This window comes from Macaca mulatta, chromosome 9 (genome assembly GCF_049350105.2).
Source record: "Macaca mulatta isolate MMU2019108-1 chromosome 9, T2T-MMU8v2.0, whole genome shotgun sequence".
Taxonomy (NCBI): Eukaryota; Metazoa; Chordata; class Mammalia; order Primates; family Cercopithecidae; genus Macaca; species Macaca mulatta.
In genome coordinates this window covers 118,960,240-118,980,346 of record NC_133414.1, presented here as the reverse complement: position 1 = coordinate 118,980,346, position 20,107 = coordinate 118,960,240, and the positions used below count along the sequence as shown (strand labels likewise).

The window sequence follows — 20,107 nt, the reverse complement described above, 5'->3', positions numbered from 1 at the left end:
GTATCACTTATGAATTGAGTGTAATGTGTGTCAAAGAGACACTTTCTATTATTTCACATTTTCACTTATGTTTTAGACAAATTTTAAAATGTTGGTTAGCTACTCGATAAGCCCATGCTTACCCTTCAGAAGACCTGCTTATTATGTACTCTAATGGTTAAAATGCAGGCCTGGGAAACCGGGTACTTGGGTGTGAGCCATGGAAATGCCAAGGATGCTCTAGAATAATCTTGGAGGAATGATTGTGCCTCTCCATGCCTAATTTCGCTCTCTTGAGGTTTGCTTCAATTTCCAGTTGGAATATCCTAATTAACATTTGTGAAGTGCTGTGTGATGCTTAAATGAAAAACATCATGTGAGTATAAAATCTTTTAAAATAGCAGTTTAACAAATTTGAGTTTCTCGTGCAGTGAGCTATTTCTTAACATCTTATAATTTATGATAAAAGGATAACCAGAAAGGTTTGGCTGGGAATTGATGACATAGTAAAAAAAAAGGAGAAATAATGTTTTTCTACAGCTCCTTTATTTAGGGAACACAATTACTGAAATATGCAGTTTAGCATTTCTAATTTCTTAATTGTCTTCGAGCTTGAAATATGCACTTGGGATCACGCATGTCTATGTGTTATAATATGCGCAGAATGCTACTGTATTGTCTTTTTCCAGAAATGTAGATGAAGATAGAAAGTGTGCCTAAGCAGACTTGTAAACAGACTATGAAGTAAGAATAACAATGTATATAAATCAATAAGAAAAAGAGACATACCCATAATTTTAAATGGAGAAAAATATGACCAGTATATCAAATGAGGACTTCAAGTGAGTAAACATAAATGACCAAAGGATAAAGGGAGAGAAAAAGCAATGAAAAAACTCACTGTCATTAGGAATGAAAGTGGTACGTATTGACACAAAAGACATCTTTTTCTCCAGTCTTCTTAGAAAACAATATAAAAAGACAGACAAACCTAGTGTTGTGATAGGCATTTACAATGTCCCAACCAAGGAACTATAAATTGGTATACTCTTCTGAAAAACATTTGGTAGTATGTATCAAAAGTGGTTACAAAAGTCATATTCTCTTTTTTGTTGTTGTTGTTGTTAAGATGGTGTCTCACTCTGTCGCCAGGCTGGAGTCCAGTGGCGTGACCTCAGCTCACTGAAACCTCCGCCTCCTGGGTTCAAGCAATTCTCCTGCCTCAGCCTCCCAAGTAGCTAGGACTACAGACATGCACCACCACGCTCAGCTAATTTTGTATTTTTAATAGAGACAGTTTCACAGTGTTGGCCAGGATGGTCTCAGTCTTTTGACCTCATGATCCATCTGCCTGCCTTGGCTCCCCAAAGTTCTGGGATTACAAGCATGAGCCACCGTGCCCTGCCCAAAATTCATATTCTTTATTCATAAATTTTACTACTAGGAAATTACTTGAGGAAATAGTAATTGACATACAGAAATATTAATCTACATTAATCATAATATCAGTGAAAATTGGAAACCTTGTAAATAATAGATTAATTACATAGTGGTATATTTGTGTAATCAATACTATATTACCAATAAAAATGATAACACGGAAGAATATTGAATACCGTAGAAAATCTTTGCAGTGTGGCTTTAAAGTGGGAAAAGCAGGTTAAAAAGCAGAAAGTGTCATGTGACACCCTCTTGCTATATAAATTTCCCCTTCTCTCACTTTGTGTCTCTTTCTGACACCCACAAACATTTATGTATATGTGTGTATATCTATATATGCATAAAACAAAGATTGTGAAAACAAATATCAAAGTGTCAGTGACAATAATCTCTGCATAGTGAGGCTTAAGTGATTGTTCTTTTATTCTGAGTATGTTTTTGGGGACATTTTTCAAAAATGTCTGTAATTAATATTTTTTCTTGTTCATATTTGAACACAATACCTAAACTTTAAAGCAAATAATATAACTAAAAAAGAAACAAAATTATTGTATCTTTGACACAAAGATTCATACCTAGCAAGAGCTAGACATCGGACAAGTAGCTTAAAAACCTGTCCTGACATCACTAGGAGCACTGTGTCTTCATTCTTTTATTCTGAATTTGAAGCCAACCCAATAGTCCCATAGACTGTCCTTTTGGATAAACATAGAAATTGACCTTTCTGGTCAATTCAAGCTTGAAGCTTACATTTGTTTTATCAGAGTTCCTTCCTTAGGAAAGGGCCTTCAAGCATCTCAAAAAAAAAAAATGTATCAAATAACTGAAACTAACCAGATTACCTTTGATTGCTTCTTTCACTTTGATTGCTTCCTTGCCCTTCCTTGCCCTTCCTTAGTTTCTGTTTTCTTACACACGATTACATGTCTTCCCTGCTATATAAACCCCTAGTTTCAGTCAGTCAGGGAGATGGATTTGAGGCTGAACTCCCAGCTCATTGGCTGCAACACCTGATTAAAGCCTTTTTCGTTGGTAATACTCATCATCTCAGTGATTGGCTTTCTGTGTGGTGAGTATCAGGACCTAGACCAAACCTCTGGTGTTACAGTAACAAATTGAAGGAATTAAGTCTAGTACCAATTGTTTATGAATTGAGGAGACACCATGATGTGGTTAGGCTTTGTGTCCCCACCCAAATCTCATCTTGAATTGTTATCCTCAGGTGTTGAGGGAGAGATCTGGATCATGGGGATGGTCCCTGCCCCCCCTCAAACTGTTCTCATTATAGTGAGTGAGTTCTCAAGAGATCTGATGGTTTTGTGTTTGGTAGTTCCTCTCTTGCTCACCTTTTCTCTCTCCTGCCACTCTGTGAAGAGGTGCCTTCTGCCATCATTGTCAGTTTCCTGTGGCCTCCCCAGCCATGTAGAACTGTGAGTCAATTAAACTTCTTTGCTTTATAAATTACCTCATCTTGGGCGGTTCTTTAGAGCAGTGTGAGAACAGACTAATACAGTGAATTGGTACTGCAGAGAGTGGAGTACTGATATAAATTGAAACTGCATAACAGGCAGAGGTTAGAACAGTTTGGAGGAATCAGAAGACAGGAAGATATGGGAAAGTTTGGAACTTCCTAGAGATTGGTGAATGGTTTTGACCAAAATTCTGATTAGTGATATAGACAGTGAAGTCCAGGCTGAGGTGGTCTCAGATAGAAATGAGGAATTTGTTGGGGACTGGAGCAAAGATCACTTTTGCTATGCTGTAGCAAAGAGACTGGTGGCATTTTGCCCCTGCCCTAGAGATCTTGGAACTTTGAACTTGAGAGAGATGATTTACGGTATCTGGCTGAAGAAATTTCTAAGCAGCAAAGCATTCAGGAGGAAGCAGAGCATAAATTTGAAAAATTTGCAGTCTGACAATGCAATAGAAAAGAAAAACCCATTTTCTGTGAGGAATTCAAGCTGCCTGTAGAAATTTGCCTAAGTAGCATGGAGCCAAATGTTAATTGCCAAGACAATGGGGAAAATGTCTCCAGTCTCCAAATGTCAGAGACCTTCACAGCTGTCCCTCTCATCAGACACTTGGAGGCATAGCAGGGAAAAATGGTTTTGTGGGCCAGGCCCAGGACACTGCTGCTGCTCTGTGCAGCCTAGGGACTTGGTGCCCCCTGTCACAGGCATGGCTATAAGGGACCACCATACAGCTCAGGCCATTGCTTTGGAGGGTGCAAGCCCCAAGTCTTGGTGGCTTTCACATGGTGTTGGGCCTGCAGGTGCACAAAGTCAAGAGTTGAGGTTTGGGAACCTCCACCTAGATTTTAGAGGATGTATGGAAATGACTGGATGTCTTGACAGAAGTTTGAGGCAGGGGCGGAGGCCTCATGGAGAACCTCTACTAGGGCAGTGCAGAAGGGAAATGGGTCAGTGCCCCCACACAGAGTGCCCACTGGGGCACTGCCTAGTGTAGCTGTAAGAAGAGGGCCACCATCCTCCAGACCCCAAAGTGGTAGATCCACTGATAGCTTGCACTGTTCACCTGGAAAAGCCACAGACACTCAACACCAGCCCAAGAAAGCAGCTGGTGTGGAAGGGGGTACTCTACCCTCCAAAGCCATAGCAAGAGAGCTGCCCAAGACTATGGGAGCCCATGTCCTGCATCAATATGACCTGGATTTGAGACAGAGAGTCAAAGGAGATCATTTTGGAGCTTTAAGATTTAATGATTGGGCCGGGCGCGGTGGCTCAAGCCTGTAATCCCAGCACTTTGGGAGGCCGAGACAGGCAGATCATGAGGTCAGGAGATCGAGACCATCCTGGCTAACACAGTGAAACCCCGTCTCTACTAAAAAAATACAAAAAACTAACCGGGCGAGGTGGCGGGTGCCTGTAGTCCCAGCTACTCGGGAAACTGAGGCAGCAGAATGGCATAAACCCAGGAGGCGGAGCTTGCAATGAGGTGAGATCCGGCCACTGCACTCCAGCCTGGTGACAGAGCGAGACTCTGTCTCAAAAAAAAAAAAAAAAAAAAGATTTAATGATTGCCCCGCAGGACTTCAGACTTGTGTGAGGCCTGTAGCCCCCTTGTTTTGGCCAATTTCTCCCATTTGGTAGGAGCATTTACCCAATACCTGTACCTCCATTGTATTTTGGAAGTATCTAAGTTGCTTTTGATTTTACAGACTCAGAGGTGGAAGGGACTTACCTTGTCTCAGATGAGACTTTGGACTGTGGATTTTCAAGTTAATGCTGAAATGAGTTGAGACTTTGGGGGACTGTTTGGATGGTATGATTGGTTACTAAATATGAAAAGACATGAGATTTGTGAGGGGCCAGGGGTGGAATGATGTGGTTAGGCTTTATGTCCTCTACCCAAATCTTATCTTGAATTGTGATCCCCAGGTGTTGAGAGAGAGACCTTGATCATGAGGGTGGTTCCCCTCATGCTGTTCTCATGATAGTGAATGAGTTCTCATGAGATCTGTTGGTTTTATAACTTTTTGATGAGTTAATTTATCATCCAAGTCATATCTGAATGTCAGTAATAATATTTATGATGGTGCCATAGGAATAAGCCACGACTTTCAAAGTTAACATGTAATGTATGTTCACCCTATTCATGACATATTCAAAGAAAGTCAAACTACCTATGAACTGTATTTCATATGATCAAGGCAGCTCTTGAATCAAGATCAGCCAACTTTTAAAATGATAATATCTTCATGAGCTTATTCAACTTATCATGAATGTGAACCTGGGTCTGAAAATGGCTTCTGTATAGTCACAAAACAGAATTGGAGCTTTTATAATTGGACTTCATGGTAGCCCCTTGATTAGGAATTATTCTGATTGATGAGGATCCTAACCTATAAGCAATTGTGGTGACTAGCTGTATAAAAGTTACTAGCCCATATCCATAAAAAGATCGTGTTTTTTGAAAAGATTTAAAGAAGGCAACATTTTTGTTCCCTTTGAATACAAAATACTTTTGGGGTGTTGAGAAATACCACTGAAGTCAAGAGAGCTGATTTTGTGGTTATTTTCTTAAAGTGTGGATTCCCTGTTGGTAATAACTTGGAGCAGATGAATGTTTTATAGGGTTGGCATAGCAGCAGTAGGAATTGAGCTATGCAGCAGGATGCAAATACAATTTTAAAAAATATAAAATAAAAATTTTAGATGGTTTTATGTGGGCCTGGGCATGATAAAAATTGAACTTTCTGTGTGTTTCTAGAATACATTTACCATTCACTTTCAGACCTAAATGGCCTTTTGTTGTTGTTAGCCCAAGGCTACCTAAAAATCAGTAGGTTTATTTTAAGATCCATTTTTCAAACTGAAGGGAACACTAAGTATCCTATTTTCAGTTTCCGATTTATGTTGTAAATGATATTTGTGCTTTTCCTGTGAGCATACAGGAACAAGGACTATTTTGCTTTTAAGAAACCCATATTTCATGGTATCAGATCCTTAATTAAATAGGGGATTATAATGCCTAGATGTAGATTCTCTTATTAGACTTACTTATACACACTTTAATGAACATTGAACTTGTCTATTCATCTATAAGTTAATATGGGTAATTTATGTACCCTGAAAATTCGCACACCGAAATTATTCAACCTTGGGTCCCTTAATGTCCCTGAGAGGGACTAAACAATGCAATTCACTTGGTCTTCGATAAATATACTCACCTTAAACTGATAACAGATTAGAAATTTTCAGTCTTCAAAAGTTTAAGGTAAGAGCTATTTCATAGCTAAAACCCAATGAAAAATCTGGCAACTTCAAGATATCTATATTGCAGGAATACTATGATTATGAGGACTTTTTAATTCATATTGAACATAATAATTACAACTCTTTATCGTATCTATTATATCATATATAAAAAACATATACTTTTAAAAATTATAAGTGACAAGTTTTACAGAAGATAGTTGTGGTTACATATCTTCAATACGGCTTGCCTTCTGTGTGTATGTGTTTATGTTTGCATGTGTGTGCGTGTACATGCTTTTCTTCCCTTAAGAGGTGAAGTCTATTTTTTCCTCACATTAAATCTGACTCAGAATTCTTTGACCAATAACACATGGCAAAGTTGATGTCCTGGGTCATCTAAAGATGGGTCATGCAAAGCTTTGCACCTTCCACTTTAGCCCTTTGGAACACTTGATCTTGGGACATTCACACTGAAGGAAACCACTGCTATATAAGAAATTCAACTATTATGAAACTGCCATGTTATGTGATATTCAGCCACATGGCGAGTCCTGGAGGATGAGAAGCCATGCAGGGAGAACGAGAGAGGCTAAGCCAGATACAGGAATGAAGGAGCCATCTTGGAAGTGAAATATCTAACTCTGGCCACCACAGTTGACATCATGTGGATTTGAGACTACCTACTTAGCTCAGCTTTTCCAAAAGTCCTGCCCCACAAAATCTTAAAACAAAACGCTTGTTTGAAGCCACTGTTCTGAGATAGATTGTTCTACAATACATAAGTGGAACAAAACTCCTTTTCTCTTTAATATACTATGTCAGTTCTACTGCTTCTGAGGTATGTATATTAAGATGGAATTAAACCTAGAATATGCAGTCATGAAAAAAATCATCTGCGTAAAACACCACACTACTATCTTTCCTGCTGTGACTGAAATCAAAAGAGAGAGAGGAAAGCAGCAGATGATGTAATTATGCTCTGGCATGTCAATTAAGCACATTGACCCTTTTCCACCTCTGAACAACAACTTGAGATGATCAATGTTTGTTATTAAATAACTGAAGAAGGAAGGAAAATATTACATGAAATGGACCTCATTGTTAACATGAGAGACTTCTTCCTAGATGACCCCCTCTAGGCCCATCTTCCAAAGAGCTCTGCAGTAGAGCTGCACCAGGCTCTTCTTACTTCACTAATCTGCAAATCCTGTATAAGAGAAATCCCTCGTAGTCTCCATAGTCTTTTCAGGAAAGCTTTAATAGTCAAATACATTAGCAAGGTCTCTTGCGGCTGAGATTTCATTAATCTTCCCCAGTATACCCTAGTATATTTGCCAGTCTATCGTGAAGCATTAATATAAGTAAGTAAAATTAAAACATACTTGTTAGTGTAGAAAAGGGAAAAATTTCCCTTTACCCTCTGAGTGCTTTATAATTGAGTCCATGAAATAAACCATCAACCATCACTGGACAGATTAATAAGAGAAAAGGTAAACAAATGTATTACATGTACAGGGGCGTCGCATGAAAGAAAAGTGAATACCAAAAACCCAGTGAGATCTAAAGGCTTATGTGCCCACTTCATAGGAGGGAGGAGAGGAGGGATGTAGGCAATTTAGGGAAAAGTAAATGAGTTTTGGGAAAGACCAGTTGGCCCTCAGAAGAACAGGTGATAGCCAGTCTGGGTGTAATGTCAACTTCTAGTCTCTTCTGTAATCTGAGTTCATCTTTGGTTGATGAGATTCCTGGGGAAGAAATTTATGACAATTGAGTTATTTTAGGAGGATCAGTCTTTAGATAGATAAGGATAGATAGAAAGCTCCTCTGAGCTTTCTCTGTTCCCCAGGTGCCCTCAGTTTGAAGTAATAAGTATACCAAAGCAGCATCTTTTGGGGTGGCATTTCCTGAACTCCTTCATTAGGATGATGATACAAATACAGCAAGGGATGAAGAATGTGGGTGAATCCTGTTCACTGATTTTTAGAGTGGATTAATGTCTATGGATTTTTCATTTTACTTTCCTGACTTTCAACTTGACACTTATTCAGACTCTAAAATCAAGTACACAACTTTTAGATTTTACGAAAAATGGATTTCCCTCACTTAAATCAATGTTAAAGTATACTGATAGCTTCTCTTTCCTGCTCTCTCTTCCTTCTCACTTGAGTTTCTTTATCATTTCTTGTGGAATAAAGAGATTTCTTATCAGAATAAAGAGATTTCTTATCATTAAATGAACATCATTTCTTGTAAAGTTTCCCATGAGCAAAGAAGATGAATGTCCATTTCTCTTAGCATCATGGCTCCTTCTGATAGCAGCTAACATTTAAAAATGATGTAACCTTTTGGCATTTATAGATCTTTGGGGATTTAAAAGAGAAGTTACTTTGGGACTTGCAATGGCGATGGAAGTGTGTTTTGATTGGGTTGGAGCAGAGGCTAGGGGATAATGATGAGATTTTTAAGGTGGCTCAAATATTCTCAAGGTATTTAATCCGTTCTCATAGTGACTGCAATAATAAAAAGATTCTTTGAATGTGTACATCATTCTTTCCTTCTGAAATACCATGTTTAGTTTGTTTGTTTCTTTGTTTGTTTGTTTTGAGACGGAGTCTCGCTCCGTCACCTAAGCTGGAGTGCAGTGGCGTGATCTCAGCTCACTGCACGCTCTGCCTCCCGGGTTCATGCCATTCTCCTGCCGCAGCCCCCCGAGCAGCTAGGACTACAGGTGCCCGCCACCACACCTGGCTAACTGTTTGTATTTTTAGTAGAGATGGGGTTTCACTGTGTTAGCCAGGATGGTCCGATCTCCTGACCTCATGATCCACCCACCTCAGCCTCCCAAAGTGCTGGGATTACAGGCGTGAGCCACTGCACCCGGCCCCATGTTTAGTTTTTTAAACCAGATGACCCAATGCTAAGCATTAGTTAACATTCCATATTCCCCACTATCACCTCAGTGTGATATTAATAATAGCTATTTCTCCAGCAAAATGAGTCTTTTTTTTTAAAGTGACAATTAAGCATGGGATGCATTTATTAGGAAAACAGTTACACTGTAATAGTTCTTATTTGCTTTAGCATACAATTATTTGGGAACTAGCATGTGGGAAAATGTTTGTTTCTCCACCAATAAGAACATTACATCAGAGATTTTTGACCGTTTCTATTATTCTTTTCCCATCCATTTTTATGATAAAGCATAAAATCCAACCTATGGGAGAATCATGCTGGAAGGACAAGGTAAAGGAAGTCAGAGCCATTGTGAAAAATCTGGGGTATGAATCATGACTGGCTATTTTGATCTTCTGACTGTATATTTAAAACCAATAAATTATTTTTGTTTATTCAAGAATGTAGTGTATTAGTAACACTTGTTACTGAAATTCTCCATTATCTTGCACCCCATTTCTTCTTGCTGCCTCTTTTTTTTAAAATCTAGGCAATATTTTTATGAGATATTTGCAATGCCAGATTTATATGTCTCTCCCTCTCTTTTTTGGCATTCAACTATCATATTTTAGCAGAACACAAAGTACTAAATATGCCATCCTTTGTGGGGTAAACGTAGTAATATTTGCACAAAACCTAACAGTGTTTTTGCACAGAGAATCTTATTTGATCTTCACCCAAATCTATGCAGGGCATGACATAGATAACCTTATCACTGACTAGCTGTGCAACCTTGAGCAAATTGCCTCATCTCTCTAAGCCCGATATCAAATGGACATAATGATATCTACCTCAAGTAGTTTTCATAAACAGTTTAATGGAATAATTTAGTTTAAAGCTTTAGCAGAGAGCCTGATACACAACAGCTCAATAATTGGCAACTCGTTTATGGTATCACTACTATCTTCAATGAGGAAACTGAGACTCAAAAAAGGATTAAATGAGCTATAAGGCATTCAAAGTGGCACAACTGATAATGGCAGAGAAGAAATTCAAATCCAAGCTTTTAAACCCAGACCCCCTGCTATTTCTTGTGATTGTACTGTACCCTTCTTCTCATGGTGTGAATAACCTTCACTAAGCACACTCCCTTCTTTTCTCTTTTGTGAGGAAAAGTACACATTCATGGAGACATTGACTAGAGCCAAGTTTAGGATTAGGTTATGGCTATTCCTGTGGAACACAAGTCAGTGGTGCACCAGCCCCATGCTCAGCCCTGCAGATCAGCCCTCCATGGAAATATATGCATGGACAGATATTTCCTTATAGAAGTTCAGTGCCATTCACAGTGGTGGAAGCAGATTCTCACAGTAAAATAGTGTTTGTAAGTTTGGGTTTCTCTAAATTGTCTCAAAGGAGAAGACTGTTCAGTAGTCCCAAGTGAAATAAGAAGAGATGTCCTATACGTTTTCTTTTTTGAATCATCTTCCAAGGACTATAACTCACATGTTGTCATTCCTGGTAAACCTTACTCATTTCCTATGTACTCTATGTAATTGGGCAAGAGGTACTGAATGACTCCTCATTATTGTTACAAATAATCATTAATGGGTTGGGTCTCCTGGCAAGGCAATTAACACACATATAAAGGACTGAAATTACATACTCCTTAAAAAAATGTTTCTTCCCATCTTTCCATGGTGGCTAATGCCTATAATCTGAGTGTTTTGGGAGGCCGAGATGGGAGGATCCCTTAAGCCTAGGAGTTTGAGGCTGTGATCATACAGCTGCACTCCAGCCTGGGCAACAGAGCAAGATCTTGTCTTAATAAAATTGTTTTATGCTTGTTTTTTTTCCCTTAAAAAAAATCTAAGTCTGTGGATCCTCACTAGAAAACCAGTTTGAAAGCAAAAGGACAGAATAAACTCTTTAAAATACAATGCCATAGTTTCCCAGTCATTTCACTGAATCACTTTGCAGGTCACAAGTAGACGGTCTGTTGCCCAAATGTTCTGTTCATCTCTTAGTATTGAATGATGCGATTTTGTGCTAATAAACAAAGATAGCACATAGGGAAGCTTCACTAAGTTTGGAAGGGTGGGATTTAGGAAAATTGGTTTGGCATTTCCATCTTCTTACCAGACTCATTTCTATCAGTGTGTGCTTGATTTGAGCTTTTTTCCTTTTAATCCTCTTCCTCCCTTCCTTCATTGTTTGTATTTCTGTGATTTTCTTTCCATGGATCATTCTGGGATCCTGTTCAACTTTCCCTAACACTGTCCTCCAAATAGTTGCCAGTTGATAAGCACTTACTGCTCTTTCCCTCAGCTCATCTGGAAAGGATAAGTGCTCAGCCCACATTGAGAATAGGTAGCTTTTCTACCCTCATTGGTCAGCAGATGACTTACTTTCTCTGATTACATTTTGCTTAATTTGTTTTCAGTTTTGAGGTCACAGGTTTGCAAATAGACTTCCATGCTGTTTATAGAGAGAAATATTTCTGTTTGAGTAAAGTGGGTAGCAGTAGATAACTGGAGTGCCTAATTGCTGCTGTTGCTGTTCTGCTTTGCTGTTGTCATTATCATTATGAAAAGCATTTATTATGCACCTGTGATATGGGCATCTGGAGCTGAATTAAGCTCTGAGTAAAGCAAGAGAGATATCCACACAGCAGCCCATTACCTCTGCTTGATTCCAGCCCATTTATGATAAGGAGTAGTCAAATGAGCAAACAAATAATGAACAACACACAAAATAAATACTTTTTCCATTAGGACCAAAGAAATGGTACGAAAAAGTATATGCCCAGAGGTACTGAAGAACTCTTTATTAACTCCATGCCACATAAACCAGTAAATGGTGAATTCCAAGAACAACATATCTAGGAAAAGAATTTGGAAAACTAGATAGTAGCAGCATTCCTCTGGGAAGAAGGTCCACAGTAGACGACAACTTGGAAGGATCAGAAAGCTGCCTGCCAACCTTTTGTAAAATTACTTCCTGTAGCCATATGTTGAATCTGGCGCAAGTCAAAGACAGTGAAAGTGCGTTTAATTTTTGATGGCACCGAGCTGTCAGAAGGACTAATACCAAAAAAAAAAAAGAGAGAAGTGACGTATTTGAAATCTATAAATTGCATTTCATGTTCATTTGTCTGCTCTAGGAAAAGCAAATAAAGTTTCTTCCTCCTCCTGAAGTGGGTGATGAATGATTGCTTGGAGTTGGGTGGCAGGATCCTGTGTTGCCATTATTGACCTTCTGTGGAAACAATTCATCTGCAGGTGCAGTCAGTGCAGCGTCGGCACACCCTGCAAGGCATAAGTAAACGGACTGTAATCACTCATGGGTGGATCTGAACAGAGAATAATTACTTTCCTGTTAAAGGCAGTCTCTTTCTCTTATCTTCACCTTCCTTACCTCAAGTAGAACAGCGAGGATTTGCTCAACGGGACTGGAACTCCCAATGTGACAGGGGTCCCTGGCCTCCAGGCAGCAGAAGGCAGGAATGAAAAGGACTCATTCATTCATTAGTCCATTCCTTTATTCATTTACAGTGATATGTGGACCTACTATGGAACAAGCTTTGTTCCAGGCAAACAATGACCTCTCTTTTTTAGAGAGCTTACTTTAGCAATCTGCAAAGCTTGGATTCCTGCCTTTTAGAAAGGCCTCCTAAAATTCTGTTGTCCAGAACATACTCCAGAATACAGGGAAGTAAACACAACAAAACATTATTTGTTCAAAGTTACATGAAGAGTCAGAAGGGGATAAAGAGTCATTCTAAACTAGCAAAAATAGGAATGTTAGGCATCTTTAAGAAATGTAATCTATTGTTTTTGAGGAGTATTTGATAATTTGAACTTACTATTTTGAAAATATTTCCAAGTAGAAAATCTTGTGAGAAGATATGACTTATTCATTTATGAAAAATATCATCTATGTCTAAAGACTGGATCACATTTCTTATTTACAGTATTTGTTTCTCAAGTATGTTAAGCCTTTTTAATTTAGATCTCATTAAATTTTTTACTTATTAGCTTATTTATATTTTATGACTGATAAAATGATAGGACAAACATCAATTCACTTGAAGCAAAATTATTAAATAATTTGAATTTAAGACTAAATAAGGTTTTACTTATTCAATTAATAATTAGGTACATACTATGTTTCAGCCATTACAACAATCATAATTTAATTAATTTGAAGGTTGTGATTAATTGGAGTCGATTTTAAAGTCATGCGTGTTAATGTGTGTGCATTTGTGTGTTTATGGCTCAGTTACAAATGAATATTTGGGGGTCCGGGCACAGTGTCTTACACCTGTAATCCCATCACTTTGGGAGGCCGAGGTGGGTGGATCACTTGAGGTCAGGAGTTCAAGACCAGCCTGGCCAACATGGCGAACCCCAACTCTACTAAAAATACAAAATTTAGCCAGGAGGCAGAGGGCAGAGGTGGCAGGGAGCCAAGATTGTGTCACTGCATTACAGCCTGGGTGACAGAGGGATACTCTGTCTCAAAAAATAAAAGAAAAAAAAATTGGGTCATAATGTCAAACTTAAAAAAAAAAAGAAAAGAAAAAATCATCAATTCTCAATCAACAATAGGATATAGAGATGTGGATAAAGAAGTAGAAAGAAATACAAACATAGGGTCATAATTTTTTTTTCCTTTTGAATTCTACTAGAAGTCTTATGGAGTTGTTTCTGCAATAAGAAAAATAACTAATGAAAAATGGATCCAGATTGACCTGTTCATTTTGGGTAGAATTGAGCAGAAATTTGAGAGAGAAACCACTGGAATGTTTCTGTAGTACAGACATACCTATAAAGCTCACTGGGAAATTTCTCACTATTTCCCATTATTTCCAAAATGTCAAATTCTCAAATGGAGAGTTTTAGCTGAGGGCTGCAGAGAGAAGGTGGGATTTTGGTCTGCCTATTTTCAATATCCAGAAAAAAAGCCAAAGATATGAGTGGCTTTATTTTTATAACATTAAGTTTCCATCTGTTGCGAAATATGTGCATTACTCTGCCACTCGCACCCAAGATTACCTGATGTAGGACGCCTTATGCAGTCTGATCATGTGGAGTATAAATGAGTATCAACAATATTTTAAAGTGATTGATAAAAATCAGCTTGCTTTGGGAATATTCTGTAGGCCTAGTTTATAATTGTGTTTAATTTTATTTTGATTAAGTATTCTGCCAGGAGAAGCAGGTGGGGAGATCTGTTCTCATGGAAAAAGAGGAAAGCATATTCTGGCTAACAGGGAACTAGAAAATCCGAGTAGGGGAGGGAATCACCTTGCCTGAGACAGTAGATGTTCTATAAAATTGAGCCTCTTCATATTATCATGGAAATGACTTTTTGGCAGTAGTGCAAAAAGGTTGTTTTACATTATTGTTAATTGTGGTTAGAGACACAAAGCAATATGATCATTTGATGGCTTATTTGTTATTCAAAAAATGACAGCTTTTATGTGCCCATAAATATGAACTCATCTGGAAATATTCCTGTGAATTAGGAGCCATCTAAATATACTTGCTTAATGCATACACTAGATTTTAATGAAGCCATATGAGTTTGTACTTAGTAGATTACCTGATGGCTCCTTGTCAGCCATCTGATGAGGGAACGCTGTCTGCTTGGTGAACGTGAGACAGAGAAATCCATAACTTTGTCAGAATTTATGGTTGGTGAGCAGTGGCTTTCCTGGAACATGGTACAAGAGGCAATTAGTCTTCAATTTTGTGTGCACTTTTCATCTTGTCGGGAGTGTGGCTGACAGCAACAGCATTGCCTTCACCCCATTACATCCCTTTTCTCCTCTTCAAGAAGGGGATGTTGAAAGAACAGCAAGGAACCTTAAATTCGTACTGGATAACATAAACAGAGTTTGGGCAGAGTGTCTGACATGCGATCCTTTTGTGTCATTTACAGCGACAGGACACCACTTTCAAAGATGACACTAACTGTTCAGAGGCTTTAATATGATTGCCTCCAAATGCCTGAGAAAGCTTCATGTGTTTGCCTGGCACTCTGCTCTTTTACGATATGACTCTATTCCACCCCTCTCTCTCTTTCTTGGAAGTGCAGCATCCTCAGCTTGTAATCTTTAAACCCTGGGCTGCAGTGATTTCTCTTCATACAGCAACACATTAAGCACATATTTCATGCTTCCCTGAACCAAATTCAGAAAGTGCCAATTAATAAGTTGATGGGGAAGAGGTCAATGGGTAGCATTAAGGCCACCTGTCTGGAGACACTAGGTGCACACTTTGTGTGAGTGAAAGGAGACCCACAGAGAGTTGGGAATGAAGTAATTTATCACAGATTCCTGGAGGCATAAAACGAGAGGATTTAAGGTAGTTTTGAGGGCAGCTCCTCCGTCTTGCTGCTATTATGATTGATCCCATTCCTCTGGACAAAATTGGGCATCCCAGTGAGACAGTGTAAAACATCTGAAGCTGTGAATATTTACATATTTGTAGCTTCTTCTGTGGTGCAGGTTGTGAAGAGCAACCAACTTTTCTTGCAGAGAGTTTTAGAGACTCATGTGGACTTAGAAGTTGTGAAGCTTCCATCCATATCTCAGAGTGTTCTGGGCATCTTTCTATGTACTCATCTATTCGTTCATTCATTTGACAAATATTTATCAGTGTACCATACATACCGGACCTTAGTCTAGCTGCTGGAAATACGTCTGTGAACTCTACAGACAGCTATCTCTGTTCTCACAGGGTTTATTTTTTAGTAGAGGATATGTAGATAAGAAACAAAATAAATAAGTAAATTATGTAGTAGGCTAGAAGTGAAGAGGGTGGTGGGGTAAAATAGCCTTTGTTAAATTCCTAGAGAAAGCTTCAGAGCCTACACTTTGACTTAAGACTCAGAAAATCAGGCTAAGTTAGGATGACATAGGATATCATTGAAGTGGAATGAAAGGATTTGAGGCAGGGAAGAAAAACAATGGACTCCATCCTCTTTCTCTTCCACCTTTCTCACAACAGACTATAACCAGTCTTTTAGTCCCCCAAAATGGAAAGTACATAAGGCACAGTAGGAAGAAGGGAAGAAGGGTAAGTATGCCAGGTTTAGGAAACAACCTTGGAAATAAAACAAGGAGTCCCCTAAAAGAGAAGAGTATACAGTTACCTATTTCATCCCTCATTCTTTCAGCTTCTCCTACTCCCTTCATTTCTTTGTAGAAATATTTTTGTAGCACTGATCCAAGATGGAAGAATAAGCCTGACAGAGTCAAGGTCCCTGTTTGGCCAAGCATTATTTACCTGCCCCTGTCCTTCCCGTGTCAAAATTTAGCTAATTTTCAAGTTTTGCAAATTTGTAAACTTAATTTTTCTTTCTCCAACAATTCTTTGCTGCAGATAATGTTACTCACAGACCCGGAGATTGAGAGCAGCTTACTGATCAGCTCAGATGAAGGCGCAACTTATCAAAAGTACCGGCTGAACTTCTACATTCAAAGCTTGCTTTTCCATCCCAAGCAAGAAGACTGGATTCTGGCATACAGTCAAGACCAAAAGGTGAGCATGCTTACCTTGTTTGAGACAGTGAAGCACGGTTCTCCGGGGAAAATAGTGCTAATTTAATTATCTCTTCATTTCACCTCAATGATCATTTTTGTTCTGAGCAGTAGCCTGACCTCTGTGCTAATGGGACAAGGGGAAAGCAAGGAGAGTCTCAGGTTGCTTGTTTAAATCATGTAAATATCTGAAACCACTTACCAAATAAAGATTAGGTGTACTAAGTAAGACGCGGTGGAGAAGCAGTTCTTAGCATAGATGCTTAAGACAGTCAGGAGTCTCTGACCCCCATTGAGTAGGAGACAGTGTCTTAGTGGATTGGTGATCATTTCTCTTGGCAAAGGACCCATGGCTTTTCTCAGACTCTTAAAGGGAAGCATAACCCTGAAAAGGTTAAGAACAGGAAGTAAGGTTTTGCTGAAACACTGAGAGAAATGGCCAGAGGAAAAATAATGATGTATGTAGGTAACCTTATGCAGAACCTAGTCATCTCAGAACTTTTCTTCACTTGGTGGTAAGGTTGAAGGAGAAGTCACTTCGTGAGAAAGGATTAAATGAGCTCATGATATTAGATGTGTGTATGTGTGCATACATCCCATAAAATGTCATCCTATAATATATATTATGTATTCTATACGGCATATATGCTATAACATACATATGGTCCCTGCCTTTAAGGAAACTTGTATTCTCGGGTAGAATAAAAGGCTAGCGATAGCTAATAAAATTAAATTAAAATGAAAAAGGAGTAGCATTTACACAGGCAAATGTGAGAGAAACTCTGGCCATAAAAGCCAGAGGGATAATTGGTGAAATACTAGAATACTCGTTGTGAAATGCATTATTCAGTGAAGTCATTCTGAGAATTCTCCTTAGAGGAATCATGAGTTAGAAATTACATATATTTAAAGAAATACTGGACTTAACTAAGTGAGGGGAATATTCTGGGGTTTTATTTGTCTGGGTTTACATAGATGTGGCATTTTTGAAGGTAGGAGCATGGTACAAGCAACTCCCCAAGGTCTCTACTGACAGGAGCATTTTAAAGGAAGCAAATTAAAATTCTTAAGATTGGAGTTTTATTCATACTGCCCCTACTGCCAAATAAAATGCACATTAAGCCTAAAAATAGAAAGAATTTACAATTCATTGTTTTTTTTTTTCCTCTTGAGCAGCCTGGCTACCCTTTCAGCAGAATGTACAATTTTGTTTCTGGAGTCAAGCCACAGTGCATTTCGTCCAGGATGGTGCAGTTAACAGAGGCAAAGCCTGACCAGCTCAGACAGAGTATTAGTCATTTAATCCACAGGGTTGTTATATTTTATTCGACAGTTGGTTAATTTTTCCCCCCTGATGCCAGAGGCACAACGAGGGCCAGATTTACCTGCCTAAGTAAAAACTCTGCATCTTTGCAATTGTGCTGGAGGAGATGCCCAAATATGTAACTCTTTCGGTCCCAGCACTTCAAAGAGTGCCTCCCGTGGTCACTGTGGCAGAGTGGATGATATGAGACCAGTCAGGACGCCTGGGCTGTGACTTCAACCCAAGGTCAACAGTATTTAGCGTTGGTTTCCTTTGCATTAAAATGTGTTTGTATGGATAATTATAATTGTAGGTACCCTTCCAAAGTGATTTAAAAAGAAACCAATATTAGATGCCGCATCTCTTTTAAGTGCCATGAATGATATAGTGTTGATATAAAATAACAATATTCTGTCCATCTGGAGATAGATGATTAACACATATGAGTTGGTCAATAGTTTAAGAGAGGCCACAAAGGCAGTGCTGTCACTGAATGTTATATACAAGTGACTGGATGAATTACATTAAATTGGTAGCCCAAAGTTCAGGAGATGGAGCTCTGGTGATCTATCTACTCCAGAGGTCTTACAAAATGACTTCAGCTGGACTTTAATGGGTATGTTGGATTTCTGTTGTGATAGTAGGGGAGGCCAATTTTTTACAAAAGGAATGTCACATACATGAAATTGTAAAAATCAGGTGTACAAAATTGCAAAATTTTCTATTTGGCTGAAACTAAAATTTGTTACAGCTAGTTATAATTTACACACATACACACACACACACACACACTTTGGAACCTAATCTTTACTATTTTTCACTGTTTTGGCTGTTTGATTTTTAGGAAAACTAATTTTTGTTTCCTTACTTAGGAGCCTTCAGAAATTTGGGTCCAGAGAATGATATATTTAGAGCTATAGCTTTCAAGGGTTAATCGGTAGTAATTATGAGTATAAACTGTGGTAATATGAGGTCAAAAACAAGACCGGTTGGGATGATATTACAGCAGTCCTGGCATCAGATGCTCAGGGTAAGAACCAAAAGGTATCCTTTGTGACCACAGACCCAATGAATCCTGTCATTTTAGAGTTGGATGCAGTCTTCATCTGTTTGTTGTCACTAGGTTTTTTCTGTATGAGGCTAAGAATCTAAATATCTAAGAGGTTAACAAATTTTCTCAAAGAGAAAAATCACTAATTAACATCACATGTGGATATTCTACAATTGGGGTAAGGGGCTACCTGACATTTGATAGGGTTCTCATTCTTTTCTTTTTTTTTTTTTTTTTTTTTTGAGATGCAGTCTCACCCTGTCACCCAGGCTGGAGTGCAGTGGTGCAATCTGGGCTCACTGCAACCTCCGCCTCCAGGGTTCAGGCGATTCTCCTGCCTTAACCTTCCGAGTGGTTGGGATTACAGGTGTGTGCCACCATGCCTGGCTAATTTTTTGTATCTTTAGTAGAGACAGGGTTTCGCCTTGTTGGCCAGAGTGGTCTCGAACTCCCGACCTTGTGATCTGCCCGCCTCGGCCTCCCAAAATGCTGGGATTACAGGCATGAGCCACCACGCCTGACCAGGGTTCTCATTTTTGAAGGTGATATTTTGAGATGAACAGATGGGTAAAAGCCAGCCTTTCTACTGACTTCTCTGTTTCTTTAAGAAAGGATGAAGGATAAATCATCCTGGAAAAGACACATTGTGGATAGCCAGCTATACAAGTAGGAATCAGAGAAGACCTCCATATCTCAAGGCTTGAATCACAGAATAGGGAGTGGGGCATTCGCTGGAAGGGAGAGAGCTGCAGCCGTTAGCTGATGGTATCGGCTGGAAGTCAAGTTGAGAGGGTCTGTGGCCACTCAAGTGGGTCAGTGATATGGAAATAAAAGCTGACAGTCACCCATGGGTCATGGAGCTTTTAGCACTGATGAGATGTGGCAGCAAGGAGGACCATGTGCTGGTGTTGGCTGGCCAGTGATTGCACTTGTCCAGGAAACAGGAACATTTATTCTTTCAAGTAAGTATTGCCCATCAGTTTTTCTGTGACAGCTGCTAATGTCCCTGCTGCAGATCTCCCAGCTAGGATCTTAGTCAGTATTCTCTCTGCTGGATGCTGTTTTACATCAAATTGTGGTGAACAATCCCTTAGAAAATGCCTTATTGGCCGGGCGCAGTGGCTTACGCCTGTAATCCCAGCACTTTGGGAGGCCGAGACGGGCGGATCACGAGG

At 39.1% G+C, this 20,107-nt stretch overlaps 1 protein-coding gene across 4 annotated transcripts in view; it reads left to right on the top strand.

The window, feature by feature from the left end:
* Window positions 1-20,107, top strand: part of SORCS1 (sortilin related VPS10 domain containing receptor 1) — a 589,929-nt gene that overhangs the window by 369,389 nt on the left and 200,433 nt on the right. For all 4 annotated transcript variants that reach the window (XM_015148114.3, XM_077945596.1, XM_001083180.5 and 1 more), the window contains exon 4: window positions 16,421-16,579. In XM_015148114.3, the coding sequence (XP_015003600.2) occupies window positions 16,421-16,579 (159 nt within the window). The remainder of the gene's footprint in view (window positions 1-16,420; window positions 16,580-20,107) is intronic.